Here is a 20,116-nt window from a genome sequence, read left to right as displayed (position 1 = left end):
CAGGCACTGGGGATTGTAGCCATGGGGGGGAGTGTGTGATGGTCCCTACATCCCCCACCTTGCCCAGCTGAATTCTGGGCTCCCACTGCCCCTCTAGGAGGAGGAGAAGAGTCCCCCCAACATGGAACAGAGCTTCCCGCTGCCCCAGGGGGAGGAGTCAGGGGAGGGAACAGTCCCGCTCTGGGGCTGGGTAGCAGCCCATAGAGTACCCCCCCCCCCCCAGCAATAATGGAGAAGCAGGGGGAAGAGTCCCCTTCTGGGGCCAGCCCTACACCTGCATGTTCACAGCTGTGGAGGAGAGGGAGGAGGTGGAAGAGTTCCTCTCTGTGGTCCGGCAGCCCTGTGTGCTTGGATTGCTCCCAGCTGTCAGGGAGCCCTGGGGTGGGCCTGGCCACACACCCTCCCCACTTAGCTCAGCTTCCCTGTGGAAGGAAAGAGGGCTGCTCTAGTGCCCCCGGGCTTCTGGCCTGAGCTACTGCAGGCATGTGCCAAACAAACGTCTATCCACTTGGAAAAGAGTTCATTCTCTGAAGCTTAGACTAACCTGCAAAGACTGAATCAATTTAGGCTTAGGCTTTTTTAATGTCTCTCCCTAGCCATAAGCTTTTATTTCGCAATGACACTGAAGCTTCAAATGCATATTCAGTAACATTTAACAAATAGCTGTTAGTACAGTTGCTTTGTTGCACAGTATTTATAGCCACCTTTTAAAACTTACCTACTTCTTTTAAACCCCCTTCTAGTTGATAAGACTACATTTATCTTTTTTCAGAATATGCTGTAACTATTGCTTTCTTCTTCTCTTTTGCCACATTGATTTTCCTTTCAATTAGACAGATTTAACTTTTTAGAGCAGAGGTCAACATTTTGGAGCAGGTGGCCATTTTAATGAAGTCCAGTTCTGAGCATGGGCCACTTCCAAACCATTTCACAGTCACCACTGCTGTAATGACCACTCTCTCCCCCATTGCCACTGCCACTTCTCTGCTGCCTGCCTGCCACATCGATGAAAACCCCCACTGTAGCCTCCTTCTTCCAAAATGCCAGAGAAGACCCCAACTTCAGGAACTTGATTAAATTTCTTTGTGGGCTGGATCTGGCCCACAAACTGGACACTGCCAACAGCTATAAGGGATTTGCATCAGATTCAATAAGATTCAAAGACTTCTTTATTAGGAAGAGTATAATTTAATAAATATGCTGTTACTAATTAACATTAACTTTTTCATTTCTGTCTTCAAACTAATTTATCCTTTGTCAATATTCTTTTAAAAAATGCTATTACTTTTTTGTTCATACTCACCTGATTGGCAAGTTCATATTGGCAATTTGACATTCACTTCACTCTAATTTATCACAGATAATTACAAACCTAATTTGAATGTGCAATTGCTATGACTACATTAGGTAATTCTACATGTCAAAGATTAATTCCTTGCATTACTGACATTTCCTCCAGAACTTACTACTTTGCTACCAGGGGTATTCATATAATTCAGGTGAGGGCCAACATTTTTGGCAGGTAATGGTTAAAGTTCCACAGAATGGTCCCACATTCTCCAAGTGCCATTTTTAAATGCACCAAGAAATGGAGATGAAAGTTAAACTTCACAATTTTCTTCCCTACTCCCTCTCTCTCCTTTATCTACTTTCTTTACCATGTAGCAGGTTGAGAGCTTTGGCATCCACAGCTGTGAATTTACTGAAGGTGTCAGTTTAAAACCATCATTGGAAAGGGAAAATTTCATTTCTGTTTTGATTTTTTCTCTTTTTTAATTCAGCACACAACTGCTATGGTAGGGGTTCTTTAAATAATATGAATAAAAATAAGATGCAATATGGTCATTCCCATCACTTTCTTTTTAAACTTGTCTTTACTCCATAAACATAGCTTACTTTCCCTTTCATTCTAATCTGCTCCTACATTAATTTACCCTCTTCAATCCTTTAGTTTTTCTTGCATTTTACATGCTATCCATTTAATGAGAGAAAAACATGCTAAAGTTTTTCTCCCATGAGCTACTCAAGATTATTATCATGTGAATATTCCAGACCTCTTAATGACAATGACACAGGACAATTCTTATTCTTCTGGACTTGGTCTTGCAGCCTTGATGTCCTGAATGGATCTGTCATATCTCCTTTCCCTTCTCCCCTGCCCTTCTTTGTAGGGGTCTACATGAGGTCCCATAGTTTCTTGTTCTTACATCCTCTCTTTGGGTGATATCATCACCCAAGGTGTAAGTTCCTATCCTTATGCCAATGAATTACCAAATGGATTACTGTCCTATACAATCTCTATTTCAGCTTGCCTCTCTCTTACACAGCCCTGTATGTCCTGCCATCAGTTTACACTTAACAAGGCTAAATTTTAACTTCTATTCTTTCCTCCCATACTTCCTCTCCTCCAATCACCAAAACAGATTTGTTACATCAGCATGGTTTCCTCTCATTTGCCCTAATCAGAAAAATCAAATGTTGCTTTTCCTTCCACCATAATGTTTCTAAAAGCTGACCTTCTTTTCCTGTCCTCAATTGTCACCTATCTTGACTATCTGCACTTTGGCCTGGCCTCCCTGACATCCATCATCTTCCTCTTTGAATCTATTCCAATCATAGCTTCTAATTATCATCTTCCTTTTGACAGTTCTCACCATTCAACTTGAAATCCTGCACTGGGCTCTCTCCTTGTCAACTCATTACGCTCAAGCTTCTCATCCTGACCTTGTAAGGCATTTAACAACTCTGTCTTTTCCTGCTTTAGGTACTGTTATTGCACTGCTCCCAATTCTTCTCTCTGCCTTGAATACCCCTTTCTCAGCTGCCCTGAGATTTATCAGCATGCTCTGATGCTGCACCTTACTTGAAGATGACCTAACATCATTATACTCCTCCAGATACACACCAAGTCTCTTCTTCTGAAAACTTACTTTTTTATGTTGCCTTCAAGAAATCACCCATTGACCTCTATACTGAATTACCAACTGAAAAATCTTCAAATTAATCGTACAAGGTACAATGACTAAACAACATAACTGGCAATCTTTTTACTGTTAATCTTGTCCCATCTCCTTTGCTCCAGGTATGATTTATTACTTTTGCAATGACCTTTTTCAAATTAGATTTAACGTAACAGTATAAGTGTCATACTGGCTAGGGAAAGAATTTACACACAAACCAGTTTAAGTGACCAGAAACTGGTTTAAACCTGTAACACAACAGAAGTTCAGTGTACATTAACACATTTCAAAATGGCTGAAACTGGTTTAAGATAAACCTGGCTGAATGTAGTAACAGATTTAACTGATTTGGTCAAACTGGTTTATGAAACTTCTGTCCCAAATCCTTTCCTGGTTCAAGTTAAATCACAGTCCCCCAGCATCTAAGCATGATTTCCAACCCTGGGCTGGGCTGTGCTGTGTGCTTCTGAGAGCAGGGCTGGCCCCTGCCCTCTGCTCCTTAGCTGGAGCAGTGAGGGCTGACTGACAAGGGGGTGTGGGGCAAGCCCAGCTGAGGATTCAGCCCAGTGGGCAGGGAGGAAAGGACTGGGGCCAGGGAGGGGGGTTAAACACCCTTATCCCCTGTTCAAACTTACTGTTGGCTGCAACTGTGGACTACAATTCCAAGAGGCACTTGGAAGCAGGAAAAGAAAGTAATGAGCAAATGAGCAACCCTACAGAGTCCTGCTGATGTAATTCTGGACTGCAAATCCCAGAGACCTTGGGGGCAGCAGGAAGAGGAAGTGAACACACAGCCAGAAAACCATACTCTAGTGCCCCCTGGCATCTGGCCTGAGCCACCGCAGGCATGTGGCTGCATTACCTGAATCAAAGGTAATGCCTGTTCACTTATGTTTCAATTTAATCTCTGCAGTTGAGACTAACCTGCAAACACTGAATTGATTCAGTATCAGGCTTTTTGACTCTCTGTACCTCGCCACTGTGTCAGGCCAATGGTACATCTAGCTCAGTGGTGCTCAACCATTCTGTCCAGAAGGCCAGGTGGGCAGCTCCCGGTCCCTCTGGAGGCTGGATTCAGCCAATGGACACAATCTAGTCAGGATCAGTGCTGCAGAGCCCCATTCAAGCACATGGAGGAAAGAGGCTTGGCTTGGCCCCAACCTGCCTCTGTAGAGGAGAGGCCATGCTGGGCATTAACCCAGCCCATCAGAAGGAAGGGGGCCCCAACTTGGCCAACTGGAGAAAAGGGGGAGTGGCCAGACTCTGTGGGAATAGGGGGAGAATTTATGAAATGGTGATCTAGGTATGGGCTGGCTTTCTTTCTTATAAATCAATTACTCTCCCCAAGTTACAGCAAATAGCATATAAGACAGGTTTCATTTTGACATTCCTGAGCAGTTCTCTATGCCTATTTCACAGCAGATATAATGAAATAGTTCAGAGGTTATTTCATCAAGTCTCTTTCCACACTAAATCATGTTTGCCTTGATCTTTAGTTTTAAACAATTGCTGCTACCCATTGTGGACAAAGAACTTTGATTAGAAAAAGCAAGAAATACAGTCATCAAGAAATTATTTCTAGCAAGCACAGCCAGGATATTTGATATTTTCCTTTTTTGGCACTTTAGGCTATTAATGTCAGAGAGAAGAAATGACTACTTCAGCATATTGCCTTCTGAAGTCTTGATCTTTCCCACAAATCCTAGCCAGAAGCCCTTAAATCTTCTCCAGGCAGTTTTCAATCCTCAGGAATATAAAAATGTAACTGCAGAGCTGGATAACATTTTGAAGAAAGAAGATATCAGGAAATAGGGCTACAAGCAAAATCATAGGGAAAATATAATGATAAATAGATTGATTCTGAAATCCTTTTGTTAAAATATGAAAAATGGTGAACCACTGGGCCTTCTAAGCTCTTACAAGTTTCTTTATGAAGTTATTAGTGGGATGGTAACAGTCCAAAATATGCCTAAACTGCAGGGATTTAATATTCACTTAAATTATTTTATTCATAAACTTTAAAATAGCAACAAAAAATAATGTTCCCCCTTTGAGCTACTGAAATAAATTGTAGTTTTTGTACAGTCAGATTGATACAATTGAAAAACTCCTCAAAAGATCAAACAAACATGTCTATTAAAAAGATTGGTAAGTTGCTTTTATTGGTTAAAAAAACTCCAAAATTTTCCTCTCTAACCCATCCAGAGCCCTATAAACCATGCAGAACCTACAGAAGATGACATTCTAGCTCCCCTTATGTAAACCAAAAACTCATTCATTTCTTAATCCATCTTTTTTCTGAATTATACAGGCATTTTTAAAAAAAAAAAAAATCAATGTCTACTCTAGCCTTAGAAAACAGCAGTAGACACTAGAATCAGAAAAAAATAACAGGATTCTAATATTATAAAACTCTTAATCTGTCTTTCTGTCTGTACGTAACGCTTTATTTATGTTCTGATTGGTTATCTGTCAGCTAATCAGACAAACAGCCAATTAGGGTGCAAAGAAGCATTTAGACAGGTGGCAGAGCACCACCATGATGGCAGGGACATGGGATGGAGTCAGGGGCCCTGCTCCCTGCAGGTGGCAATGATGGGGCGGAGGGGCAGGCAAGGCCACCAGCGTGCCAATTGTTGTCCCCCCCCTTGGAGGTGACAGCAGTGGCAGTGAGGGGTGGAGCAGGGTCGGGATGCCATGGGGGGGGTGAAGCCACTGGTGCTGGCCTTGGCTTGCCCCTCTCCCCTTGCGTCGTTCCTGCCTGCAGGGCTGACACGAGGCAGTGGGGGGAGGAGAGGGCCCAACGTGGGGGCGGGAGGAGTGGGCACGCCATGGCAGCAGCAATGGTGGAATGGGCCTGGGGCCAATGTGGGAGGGAGCGAGCCTGAGCAGGGGGAGAAGTTGGCCCACTGCGGCAGTGGGGGGCAGAGGAACAACGGGCCCAGCCCAATGCAGCAGCAGCTGGGGGAGGGGAGGAACGAGCCTCCTCCTTCCCTTGGGCCCAGGCCCACTCCTCCCCACACCCGCATCGGCCCCAAGCCCACTTGTCCAATCCGCCCACCACCACTCGGTCGGCCCAGGCCTGCTACTCCCCTCCCTGCAGCAGCCTGGCTTTTTCCCACCCTGAGACCCAGTCCTTCCCCTCATTGGGCCCAGGCCCACTTTTCCCCTCAGGAAAGTGGCAGGGAGTGGGGGAACAGGTCCAGACCCCAAACATCAGGAGAGAAGTGGGGAGCGGGCCCAGATGGGGTGGGTAGCACGGGACTCCATCCCTACCCTCTCCCTCCCCCCGCGTCACCCCCATCATTCTTGATGGGCTATTAGCTAGTATTAATATAACATTAATACATGATATTCTCATTAAAAAACTAATTAACAAAATCTGAGAGTACAATTAAAAAATATGTATTTATATTGTATGGCCTATAATTATACACACAATGTGTCTATGTGCATCCTTAAGAAAATTAAGAACAACCACATATATAGAATGAGTTCAATCAATGATAAAGCAGCCCAAAGAAGCATACAGTAAAAAAATCCAAAATATGAGATGAAAAAGAAAGACAAAAGGGTCAGAATTAAGAAGCATACTTGATAAAACCTTATGCATAATTTTCAGAGTGCCTAAGTTCCCCAGACTTTCAACAGAACTTAATTACCTAAGTCACCTAGGCACTTCTAAAAACTCTCTCTCACACTGTCTTAAGGACTAGAGAATGAATGTTCCTGTAGTTACTGAGGACAGAACACGTTACACGGAGTCCCTGAAGTGAGAAATTTGTCCCGTAGCCAAAGTCAGATGAAACCCAGCCAGCCACAAAGCTCTAAAGACTTGTGGATTAAAAAAAGACAGTTATTTATAATAAGCACACCAATAGCCAAACTAAATTATAATAATGTGACTAGAACACAAGATAATTTCACAGATGTAAAAAAGCAGGGCTTTGCTAACCTGAATTTCTTCCCAGATGTCCTCATCTAGAAGAGTGGCTGCAGTGTGGTGTTGCAAAGGGGCTATCAGGCAGTGACCTTCAGTAAGCGACTGACAACTCGGGAGAGATAAGTATGCCTGGAGAGAGATAAATGTTCCTAAACAATCACACAAGTACTCATTCTTTTCAGTGTCAAAAATCCTTTCAAGATCAAGTTATGGAAAATAGGATTTTATTAACAATTTAATAAAAGAAGCTTTAATCTTCTGAAAAATTTAAAAGCAAAATACAAATATCTTAATATTAACTTATTTTATAAAATGTTGATAAAGGCAGCTTTCTTACAGTGTCTATATAAAACCTACAAGTCACTTGGTTGAAAAAAATTGTAATTCAGCCTCTTTGACTCCTGACAGACATTCATTTATATCAAACAAGGGGATCTAAGAAATTATAGACCTAATCCCTGCCTTGCCAAACACGCACTGAACACATGATTTTTGGGATTTGTGATAAAACTCCTTAGATCCTACTGCAAGTCTGCCAGCATGCAGAAAGTTCTAGATTAGAGGCCTATTTCCCAAACCTGGGCTCCCTATATTGAAAGTCATGCATGCATTGGAGAACGGCATTGCAAGGCGTAGCATGCACTAGGGAACATGTTCCCTGATGCTGGACTTCACAGTGCAAGGGACAGAGGGCAGCTGTGTCCTAGACCTGGAGACTGTCACAAGCATTTCCCACAAGGCTTTAAATGTCCCAGCATGCAGCAAGCCCAGGTTCTTGAGTCCCGATGCTGGCAAGTTTAAAGTTGTGCCATGTAGCCCAGCATCATGCTGCATGGAGTGGCTTCAGATATGTGGGGTGAAAAATTTTTCAGTGCTTTAATTTTTCTGCAGAAAATTTTCTGCCCCACACCTCTGCCTTTATGTGCTCCAAGGAGTTCAGAATCAGATTTGCCTCAATTTGATTCTGAAATGGAACTAATAAGCAGTGCAAGTTCTACAGATAGTGACAGTGAAACTGGAGGTGCCACAATAACCTCAGTGGAAGACAGTTAAACTCTGTTGAAGTAGATGAGCAGACAACCACAGCATATCATGCACAGTTCTTTGGGTGTGCTAAAGTTAGTGTGTCAACAGTTTTCAATGCCTTCGTTTTTTTCACCTTTAAATTTTTCCCTTAAATTGCACTCAGCATGGCCAACACATTCAAAGCATACATGCAGCTGCCTCTGTAAAGTACTTTGGTTATAAACTGAGTTTAGGCTCAACTTAAAATTTTACATTGAGTGGATTTGGGATGTATACAAATCTGGGGACTCAACCCCAAAGAAAAAGGAACAAATCTCTATACATTATCCATAACTGAACAGTCTGAATACATTTAATCTTGATTAAATCTGACCTCCATTGGAACCTTTTTTACATTTAACAGACAAACACTGTGATAATCTACTCTACCTTCTACACATGCACCCAGCATGCAGAGGATCTGAGTATATCTGCAGCAACGTAACCCCCTATTCCCTAACATTTCAGTTTGAGAACAAACCTAGTATTTCAGATTTTAAAAATCCATTGAAAAATCCATATATATTCTCTACTTTGTCAGAGAGACAGATTTTCTGACATTAAGGTTGTAAACATTTATCAGGTAAAAGATAAAAACAATGAAAACACCGTACAATAAAAGTTGTCAATTACATTCTCCAAAATATTCTAATTTCAGCATAAGACAGCCCTTGTGAAATTGCAGGCAGATTACTTTTATTTCAATGAAGTTAAATCAGCATGGTGATCAAAACAGAACCAATAATAAAAGTTACCTTTACCCTAAACTAAGGAGAAACTCACATTTCTCTATTATCAGTATGTTACAAGCGATTTTATTTTATATTATGATTCTATCTTAACAAAACACACTATAGAAACATCTTTTATTGTACAGTCCAAAGCCTTTCTTTTCATAAATACACTTCTCACCAAAATGTCCAATGTTATACCACATACTGGTAATGCTAAACAAAGTTGTATTTCATCACAGCTGCAATTTCACGCTAACTTGATTCAGTCTATGTCTTGTAGCTGAAAAATAATCTGACTAATTTTCTAAACAGCATTTAGGATTAATGTACATTATAGGTAGCCATTTCACTGAAAAAACTAAAGGATAAGTAATTATGAGCAAATTATGTTTACACCGAGTTTTAAAATTGCTGTGAAAGAGATTTTACTATGTACATGCAGAGAGAAAATGGGATTTAGAGACATAGCTCTAGTCATCTTCTCATGTCCTGTTACCATGGACTCAAACTTGAACAAAAACAGGCACTTACTTCACCTCTGGAGGAAATAATATATTATCAGAGTCCCCTGGCAGACATTACAGTTAAAATGGGATTAACCTGTTAATTATGTTTTAAATGGTAACCCAGCCATATATTTAGACAATAATAGCGCAACAAAACAAGAAACCAGACACAAAATTATTCCGCAGAATTAGAGGTATACCAATTCATTGGTCTAATATCGGATTGGTACTGACATAAAGAAAACTGCCTGTATCGGACGGGGCTGATAATTTGGCCGATAAATACCCATTCTGCACACAGCCTCTGTGTAGCACTCAGGCAGTGAGGAGCACAGCCGGCAGTCTGGAGAGCTCCCTTCAGCTGGTAAGTCTGGTGTGGTGGAAGGGAAGGGAAGGGAAGCAGAGTGGGGCAGGGTCAGATCAATGCCCCCCAAGGTGAGAGCCCCAGGGGGCGGGGGCAGGTACTGCCTGGGGGGGCGGGGGTCAAGAGCCATGGCTCATGGAGGGTGCCCCTGGCTCTTGCTGCTGCTTGCACCCCGGGAGGACATGGGGGGGGGCACTGTGCCCCCTGGATCTGTGCGGGGCGGGGCAGGCTGCAGCTGGGGCTGCATGGAGCTTTTCTCAGCAGGGGCTGGGCTCAGAGCAGGTGCCAGCAGCACTGGGAAGATGCTGCATCCACCCCAAATTTTGCTGCCCCTCTGTACTCAGCGCCACTGCCACCAACCGCCGGCACAGCCCCAGCTCTTCCCAGCGCATGGGTGGAGACAGGGCATTGAGCTAGGGCTCCACTGGGTGGCTGGTGGCAGCAGCACTGGGAGCAGAGCAGCAGTGAAATTTGGGATGGATGCAGCATCCTCCCAGCACCACTGGCACCCATTCTGAGCCCAGCCCCCCCACCCCCACCCCCCCATGCCCTTCCAGGCTGCAAGCAGCAGTAGGAGTGGACTCCCCCCACCATGAACCACAGCTCTGGCCTCCCCCCTCCACCCCACCTGGGCAGTGCCTGCCCCTGCCCCCTCCCTCTCCGCAAGGGGGGTGGAGAATTGATCTGCCCCTCACATGCCCCTTACACCACACCGGACTTACCAACTGAAGGCAGCTGTATTGGAAATTGGAGTATTATTGACTGATATGCCTCCTTAAATATCAGCTCTCACTATTGGCCCCCAACATCTCTATCAGTGCACTGCTGCACAAAATATATAACACTTTTGTGGCTGCCCTCCACTGCACCTTAAATTGAACATGTGGCAGCATCAGAGACTGTTGTACAGTCTCAGGGCTGGCACTGCCAATCAGCTGATCAGCTGTTTTTTCTGCACATAATAGAGTGGCAGCAACTCCCGGATGCAGCAGCTGTTCTTTTTGCACCCCTGTTTTCCCCCAAAGTTGGCAATCAGGGTTGCTGCCCTGGTCACCCTCCCATTATTCTTAGTTACAGTGCTGTAGTACACCAAAAAGACATCTAGATTCAGCTCACTGACAGCTTCTGCCTATGGAGCCCCTCTAGAACTGCTACTGCAAATTAAGTTGTTCTCATCCTCAGCAAAAATGCCAAAGAACTAGATGTAGCGATAATGCCACCAATCTTCCTTTAATGTTAATCTACACTTGGGCAAAAAAGTTTCCCCTCATAATCTCTCTCATCAAATTAGCTTCAAATCTTTTTTTTTTTTTTTTTTTTAAATACAGGTAGCTCTTATCATTCATGAGAACTTTTCAGTTTTCTGAATGCTCTCCACTCAGCCACGTTTCATCTTGTGAGACTACATGATGCTACTTAACAAGTTCTAATTGCTTTCTATTCTGTACCATCTTTTTAATTCTTACGTAGTCAAACTGAACCCAATTTGGTTTTCTGCACATTCATCTACCCTCTGTAATCTATGTGTTCACCTATGTCATCATCAGTCCTCTGTCCTTGATGTTGTTCCAGAGCCTCCAAGGTCATCTACACATTTCTAGTACTGAAGATTAATTTAATCATTCAGGAACAGATTCATATCTTTTCATCTTCCCTTAGAGGAAGTTTTCTCCTGTTTAACTGAAAGGGCCAGGGAAATAATATGCAAGTCAATAAATCATGCCAAAAAAGCAGTTTTCTTTTTAATCTCAGGAATTTTAGCACTAACTTGCCTTCCTTTATTTTTCTCTTTTTCATGGGAAATTTCTTTTTTCTTACCTTGCTACCAATTGCAACAATAAGATGCTTAGGAAGTTCAGTGCTGTCAAAGCAATATGGACACTTCTCCATACATGCAGCAAGCTGCTGATGTTCATAGATTGCTTTTCTTCTTTGTCTTGCCTCCTCTTCCCCACTACGCTCTCCCTTAGCTGCTTTGGAAACAAACATGTCATCCAGAGTGTAGTACTCTCTATCAGTTTTTTCACTAAGCTGCAAAAAGACAAGAAAAATGTATGTACAAATGGACAGAAGAATTTAGAACAGTCTCATATTCTTTACTTTGGGTGTGGACAAATGAATAAATTACAACATCTTAGAAAGAAGATGCAAGAGTTAGCATACATCAGCTACTCTACAGTACTGTTTCATATGTCTGCTCCTACCCCTTGCTAAGTGAAATGGGGGTAGCAAACCCCTGAATAAAATCGATGATAAAAGATAGTCTCTTACTACACACACACACACACCTATTTACATGCACATAATCTGATTCATTCTAAAAAAATTAAAAGCTTTTAAGTCATTAAGCCATAAACTGTAAAAATTAGTTAAATGACCAGGCTATAAAGAGAAAGCTGTCAAAGCATGGGATTTCCCACAGAGTGATGGCTGAAAGTCTGAAAGTCAGTAATATCCCACAGGATCTTTAACAGGTTTTAGTGCAGTTTCCATAGAAACTTAAATGGATGCCTCAATGTTTTTCAAATAACTTAGAGTGCAAATTCCAATAATTTACATGAATTAACCACATAATAGTTCTGATGGCAGTATGTACTACCTATTTTATATAACCAATTCTATTTAGTTGACAATATATTTACAACCTTAAGTAAAAATATTTTGCATCACCTTAAGAATTAACTTAGCTGCATATAAACCCTTTTTTCTCCTGTAAACAAAAGCTCTGTATACATCTGTTTGAATGTACACGTGATTTAAACCAAAAAAGTCTAGGATTTTGCCATTCATATATAACTTATTTCTTAAAATTATGCCTTAATCGTCTGTTATTCATGGAACCAGTCTATTTCTTCCTATTTTCCAGTGGGCCTTTCGTATCACATACGAATTCTCATTTTAAAAGTATAATTAGCTAACCTTGACTGTAAAGATTTATTTCAATATTACAATGTTTCTCACAAACCTGTTTACTTGTTTCCTTTTATTTTTTAAACTGGGAAGTACTATTAATATAAAAAGTGTTAATATCTCAGAATCTAAGGACTCTATATTAAAATATATATGATTTATCAAAACAGTTTTAAAGCTAGAAACCCTGTACCCCAAACCTTTAAAACTGAAAAACTGCCAGTTATCCAGAACTAGCTATGTAAAAATAATACAAAACAACTTATGTGTAGATGAAAAAAGAAAGGGAGAGGTAAGCTTTCTTAAAAAGGAAAATAAAAGTTGTCCTAACTAATCAAACAGATGATTTATTGGGTTGATGATCAAACATAATAAATACAGCAACTCCCTTGGTCAGTCTCTGATCCTCTATTTTAAAAAATGATGCTGTGACATGGCATCATGCTAATCTGCAATCCTTCTAGACTAAATTCAGGTTGTTTCTAGCTATGACCATAACCATCTGCAGTTTCACCTTTTTCTTCAGAAGCACAGCAGAATTTTGCATGTTCTTCATATAAGTATATTTCAAGAACCAAAGAAATCCAGCAAGTGCCTTACTATAGTAAGTACTATATATTGAAATACTGACTACTGTAGCTTTAATAATAGATCCGTGGTAATGGGAAGTATTTTGTAGTTACCCAGAGAGGTTGTGTAATCTTCATCCTTGGAGCTTTTCAAGACCTGGCTAGAAAGCTTTGGCTGGGAAGATCTAGTTGGGGATGGTCCTGCATTGAGCAGACAGTTGGACTAGATGACCTCCTGAGGTCCCTTCCAACCCTCATTTTCTATGACTTCTATTATCTTGGAGCTGTTGAATAAATGGTACTAGTCTAGACTGATCAACATGCTTGCTCATACTACAACTTAGTAACCTCACTAAAAATAAAAAGTCTTTATTCAGATGAAAGATGTAAACAGATGCAGCAGGTGTGGGGTCAGAGAATGTGCGAGAAGCAAGGGGTTTTTGTGTGTTTGTTTTGGTGTTATCTTTTCTCTCTCCTAGTTGGGAGAGGTGTTAGATGAATTTTGGGCATAAATGCCTTTTTTGTTGTATCCAAATGCTGTGTAACATTTCTCCCAACCATATCACTGGTCCTGTAAAAGAAAGCCTTGGTTCTAAACAGACCAAAACAGGATGGATTAAAAGGACACACTACCTCTTATTACAAAAAACATTAAGCAAACCTACCAAACACTTTGAGCATGGATTCTTTAACATCTGCATGACTAGAATTCAGGGGGAAATCATAAAGATTCAACAGGCTTATAAAGCTGTCACCGTGGACCGCTGATCTATTTACTTGAGCTGACTCTACTGCTTAATTCATTTCCTCTTTTCCTTGAAGACTAAATGTTCTTTGGAATGATTTTTGCCTGACATGTTCAAATCCAGCAACTTGTTAATCACAGTCATTGTAATTCTTGACCCAAACGGGAGCCAGGAAATTGAAATGAAGTCTCCTGAACACAGCAACATAGCATCCTCTCCAAAATGCCTGGGTGTGCTCCTGGATGTTCCAGGCCCTTATTTTATAGTCTAAGTAAGCAGCTATTTCAGGTGAAACTGAGTCATAAAAAGTACTGGTCTTTATTTTCCTTTTAGGTTCCCTTGAATACTAATCATATTTTTACTCTATATAGTCCAACAGCTCCTGAAGAGTATGTTAAGAAAGCACCTCTATTGCTAAATGGTTGGAGCTGAATTAGGGAATTCGAAACTCTTTAAAACTTTACTTCATTTAGTAGTTACACATTTGACTTTTTCCACATATTCCCCCATGTACTCCTCCCTACTTCTCAACATCCCCCCAACACACACATACACATTTCCAAAACAAAAATGAGCTCTGAAAATTTTAACTCTGTTCTTGCTGCATTTTATTACAGTTCTACAGACTTATATTAAAAAGGAAGAAGAATCTTGGGACTTGAAAATTATTATTATATTATTATTTTAGGAAAAGTTGTTTTTCCAAGTCAAAACATGGTTTCACCACTTTTGTCATGAACAGAAAAGGGCACAAAGGAAGCAAATTTTTCCAAGGGGAAAAAATATTATCTGATTCCCTATCTTCTATGCACTCATTTTCCATTACATTTTGCAAACAATAAAAGGAGCAAAGAGCTTACTTTTTCCATAAGAAAGACTGAATCTGGATTCTGCCTGCCTGAAACAAAAGCTGGAAATAAATTTCTATTTGGGCAGTAAAGCAACAAAGCCACAAGATTGCACACACAAGGGTCACAGGCCACGTGAAAGCAAGTTCAGCACTGTTCTCTTTAATTACTGCCTACAACTGACAGAAAATAGGGGAGTGGGAAAAAAGCGATCAAAGAGTAAACACAAAAGAATGTGAAAAATTAGGAGAAAACTTGGCTGGCTCTAGAAGGATAGTCTGTGTGTGATAAAGGAGAACTACTGGTTGTTAAAAAGTGCAACACCTTCAAGTTAAAAGAGATTTCCTCCAGAAGCTATTATGCTAGGGGCACTGTTGAATATTCTAGGTTATACTCCCAGCACATTATGGGTGATGGACAGGGAAGATGTAACACCGGTAGAATCAACCTTACAACCCTCAGGATTTCCTCATGCCACAGGAATTCTCAGCTGCTCACCTACCAGTTTTAAGGCTTCTTCAGTGTAAGTGTAAAAATACAGAAGACATCACGTGAAGCTAGAACAACTATTTGAAACGTGAATATTCCATTGAGCTGAAGAATTACCAAACCTTCTTACAACAGAGAACAATATGAACATTGTTTTCAAGCTTCTGCCAAGAAATGAGTCTTCCCTGCTCCATGCTATTATGTTGTTTCCACACTTCTTTGTTTGCTTGGGTTTCCTGATTTTTATTGCACCATAATTCAAATTTCATGTGTACTTCTTATTTTGCGATGAGCATGTTAAAGTATCATTGTGAAGCAATAAATGAAAAGAACCATAGCTACCTAAATCCTAGATTAAGATGAATTGAAGATGATCCCCCAAAAATCAGATTCAATACATGAAAAATTATAAATTTCTTACAATTTTCCATGTAAATCATCTAATTATTGGAGGGCCATCTTAAATTTGTCTTCCCCCTGCCCAGTGCTGTGGCAGGGAAAGCAACAGCTGGAGGGCAAGTGGTGGGGAGGCAAGTGGCAGCCTGACCCCAGACCCTTCCCTCCTGTACCTTATCCCCATGCCATTTGCTCCCCCTCACCAGTCACTTCCACGGCTCCCTCCCCCATACCTTGCCTCATCCCCTGTACCTTCACTGCTGAAGAACAACTAAATACCCTTTACAGAATTAAAACCAGAAATTATCTGGCCAAAGTGAAATCTTCCATAAACTTAAGGTTTATAGAACTCACCCTGTAAAAGCCAAGTGCACTCAACATTGAGTTCTTACCTAACTGGAAGTCATTTTGATAAACATTAGAACAGGCTACTCGGAGAGACTGAGATATCTCCATTCTTGGAAATGTTTATGTGCCGGTTACATGTTTGTCTAGGGTGGTTTAAACAGGGATGATTCTGCCTTGAGTATCAGACTGGACTAGATGACCTTCTGAGATGGCTTCCAATTCTACTTTTCTATTATTCTACATATTTAAAAATACCTTAAACAGACAAGGTTCTTCAGGTAAATCTGATATCTTTTATTAGACTAACTCAAATAGTCCTTAGACCAACACAGCTACAACCTACACCCAAGAAGCCTTAAAAACAGTTATTTGAATTAAAATCTAAAACAGTAATTCACTGCTGGGACAAGATTAAATTACAAAGCTCTAATTGAAAGCTATTACACAGACTGCTTTTGTTTCTGTAGATAGAATTAAAGTTTGCAGAAACAGGAATAAAACAAATTATGAAATACAAAGCTAAAAGCTAAGTGAATTAGGAATCAAGTTATCAATATACAGGGTTAAGATAAATTGATAGCTTTTTAACTCTAGCTCACTTATTCAAATCTACGCCAAGATAAAAATGCCTTCATCTGACAGCTGTTTAACAGGAATAAAACCATGAACCACCTACTCAATGTTAGAGGCAAGCCTCCCAAAATGGTAGAGGCATATTTTTGGAAAACTGTAAAACTATACAGATTCTGAAATACTCACATGCATTCCGTTCAAAGGCAAGTAAACTTTCACAAGTCTCTTGCGTCACCACTGATTTAAACAAAGACTGAACATTTTATCAACAGCTACCATAGGTAAAAATTAACACAGGCAATATACAGGAACTCAAAGCAAACAAACACTGAGATTGGACAGCAATAGAAGCAATAATTTCAGAAGTGAAATGGCTTCACAAGTTTGAAAGATTATTTCTATTACTGGGTAGCAAAATAAATGCCAGGAAAGGACAGGTGTTTCACTCTGTCAATTATTTTTAGCATATTGATTTTAATTACAAGTATTAGAGTTAAGCATTAACTTGTCTTGATTTCTCTCCCCAATACTATGAGTGCAGCAGGAACAATAAGTGCAGGAAGGACAAGTGCAAAGAGTCCACTGTGACAGGCCACCATATTCTAGAATCCTACCAGGAGATTTAAAGCTACTCTGCTCATGTATCCTGGCAGCCAGACCAGGTGAGTGTCAGAAGCTCCAGTACAGGAGACAGAAGCTTGTTATTTCCTAAGATTAGAGGTTCAAATGATCAATACAAAAGGCTTTTCAAGACAGTAATTTAGAAATAGTCACCTGAAAAGGAAGCTTAGGAAAATGCTCACATATACCATTTGAAGAACAGAAGAAAGAAAATCCCAAGGGGGGATGTTTAGAATCTAAAACAAGTAGTATGATGTGTGTAAAGACTGGAATGGGGACTCCAACTCTCCACACTGTCCTCAGTACAAACTATAGCACAATATAAACATAGCAAAGAGCTCAGGAAGACAACTATTGGCCCTTAATTCATAAAACAACATGGGTGGTTTGTTTTTTTTATATTGCTAGCATAAAAATGCAATTTTTACCCTTTCAAAATATTTACTGATTCCTGTCTCCCTTTCCCAGGAGATAAGGGACTAGGCAGGATAAAATCATTAATATTTTTAAAGGACTTTTCATATTGTAGGACCTTCCCTTCCAGACATCTAGTTCTTCCAGACAGACAGTCAATGTGACAACTAGAATATTATTCAGATCACCAGGCTTTCAGTGTTACACCTTAACCACCATCTTTCTTCAGCTATTTATTTTAATGAAGGCACAGTAGAACACTGAAATGTTTTTCCTTATCTTCAATGCTAGCTCCACCACCCTGAATTTCCAACTATCCACTAGAGTCTTTACAATGAAACTTTGGAGACCCTCCCCGCCCTTCACTGGACTAGACCAAGAAAAATGATACGCATTTGACGATAAATAAAAGCAATTAACGCATTATCATACCAGATAGACTCTGGAGAAAACATTCTAATAGTAACTGCATACAATATGGTATTTAATGGACTTCTGCCGTTTCAGCAAGAGTCTGAGCTAATAAATGAACACACCAAAGGAAAATTAAGATGAGTTTAAGCAAGTATATTGCTTAAAAAGAAGAAAATATCTAAAATTGATAATTACAGAATGCAAAGAAACCAGGCAGCTGGACATTTGTAGACTGTAAACAATGAAGAATCAGAATTTTCTTCTGAAACTAATAGGATCCTGACTATAACAATTGGATTTGTTTTAACAATGTGGATGTCAAATATACTTGGTCATTTTTTCCTTTTATTCCAAAAGGATTTCCATGGTACACCATGAAAATACCCTCTGATCTAATAAAGGAAATAGGCAGGGACTCTGGTGAGACTTGCTAAATTTAAAGCTTCATTATATTTTTTCAAGTAATCTGCAGGACTAGGGAAAGTGAATACAGAGCTAATCTGATACCAGACTACAAAAGGTACAGTGGAAATGAAAGCAAACTAAAAATAAGGTTCCATACTGAAACATGACAGCATCTCTACTACACTGTCTTATTTACTGTTTTAAATAGTATACTTAATGATTTTTTTTTAAATTTTAAAGCACTGTTCAAACACACTAATTAACAAAATGTCCTTAACCAGCGTTGTTAACATTTAAGAAAAATGAGCAAGTCAGCCAAAAATGATATCCAGTGCAGAAGTAAACCATCAGGCCAGTGTAACCAAATTAAACTGCTCCCCATATCTAGATGATGAGATGTGGGAAACACAAATAACAGTTCATTTAAAAAGTTATAATCTTAATTAAACTAAGTGTGTGTGTGGGGGGGGGGGGGGTTAAAAAAAACAAACCACCTGCCTGCACTACGGGAGACAAATACATGAGTAATTTGTTACAAGTTTCAATTCAGTAGAATCAGGAAGAAAAAAGGTTCTAACGTTATTCAGCAAGTTTACTTCCTGAAAGCGTTTTTACTCTTTTTTGTGACATAGAATCATAGAAAATAAGGGTTGGAAGGGACCTAAGGAGATTATCTAGTCCAACCCTTGCACAAAGCGGGATCATCCCCAACTAGATCATCCCACCCAAGGTGCTGTCTATCCAGGTCTTAAAAACCTCCAAGGATGGAGATTCCACCACCTCTCCAGGTAACTGGTTCTGGTACTTTGCTACCCCCCTCAAGAAAAGCTTTCCCAATATCTAATCTAAACTTCTCTTGCTCCAACTTGAGACCATTGCTCCTGCCACCACTGAAACCAGTCTAGCTCTGTCCTCTTTGGAACCACCATGCAGGTGACCAAAGGCTTCTATTAAATCCCCCCTCAGTCTTCTCCTCTCCAAAATAAATAAACCAGTTCCCTGAGCCTCTCATCAGAAGTCACGTACCCCAGGCCCTTAACCATTTGTCATGCCCTCTGCTGGACTCTCTCCAACTTGTCTGCACCCTTTCTGTAGTGGGGGCCCAAAACTGAACACAGTACTCCAGATGTGGCCTCACCAGTGCTAACTAAAGAGGAAGAATCACCTCCTTCAATTTGCTGGCAATGCTCCTATTAATGCAGCCCAGTATGCTGTTAGCCTTCTTCACAATAAAGGCACACTGTTGGCTCATATTCAGCTTATTGTCCACTGTAATCCCTAGGTCTTTTTCTGCAGACCTGCTGCTTAACCAGTCAGTCCCCAGCCTGTACCGGTGTCCAGCCTAAGTGCAGGAGTTTGCACTTGTCCTTAATTGAATCTCACGGAATTTCTTTTGGTCCAATCCTCCAATCTGTCGAGGTCTCTCTGAACCCTAGCCCTACCCTTCACCATATCTACTACTTCCCCAAACATGGTGTCATCTGCAAACCTGATGCAGATTCCATCCCATCTTCCAGGATGTTGATGAAGATATTGAACAAAACCAGCCCTAGGACCAACCCCTGGGGCACTCCATGTGATACCAGCTGTCAACTAGACATAGATCCATTGATTCTAACCATTTGAGTCTGACAATCCAGCCAGTTTTCTATCCACCTTACAGTCCATTCATCCAACCTATACTTCCTCAGCCTGCCTGCAAGAATGTTGTAGGAGACCATATCAAAAGCCTTGCTGAAGGCAAGGTATATTACATCCACTTATCTCCCTGCATCCACAGAGTCAATGATCTCATCATAGAAGGTAAATCA

At 40.7% G+C, this 20,116-nt stretch overlaps 1 protein-coding gene across 2 annotated transcripts in view; it reads right to left on the bottom strand.

Annotated features, from left to right (window-relative positions):
- Positions 1 to 20,116, bottom strand: part of CWF19L2 (CWF19 like cell cycle control factor 2) — a 167,019-nt gene that overhangs the window by 24,114 nt on the left and 122,789 nt on the right. For both annotated transcript variants that reach the window (XM_090029890.1, XM_090029881.1), the window contains 2 exons: positions 11,391 to 11,603; positions 6,916 to 7,032 (listed from right to left, as the gene is read on the bottom strand). In XM_090029890.1, coding sequence (XP_089886016.1) covers positions 6,916 to 7,032; positions 11,391 to 11,603 — 330 coding nt within the window. The remainder of the gene's footprint in view (positions 1 to 6,915; positions 7,033 to 11,390; positions 11,604 to 20,116) is intronic.

The sequence above is a fragment of the Crocodylus siamensis genome, chromosome 1 (genome assembly GCF_052110815.1).
Source record: "Crocodylus siamensis isolate JL-2025a chromosome 1, ASM5211081v1, whole genome shotgun sequence".
NCBI lineage: Eukaryota > Metazoa > Chordata > Crocodylia > Crocodylidae > Crocodylus > Crocodylus siamensis.
The sequence above is the reverse complement of the archived record's forward strand: the minus strand, read 5'-3'. Positions and strand labels throughout refer to the sequence as shown.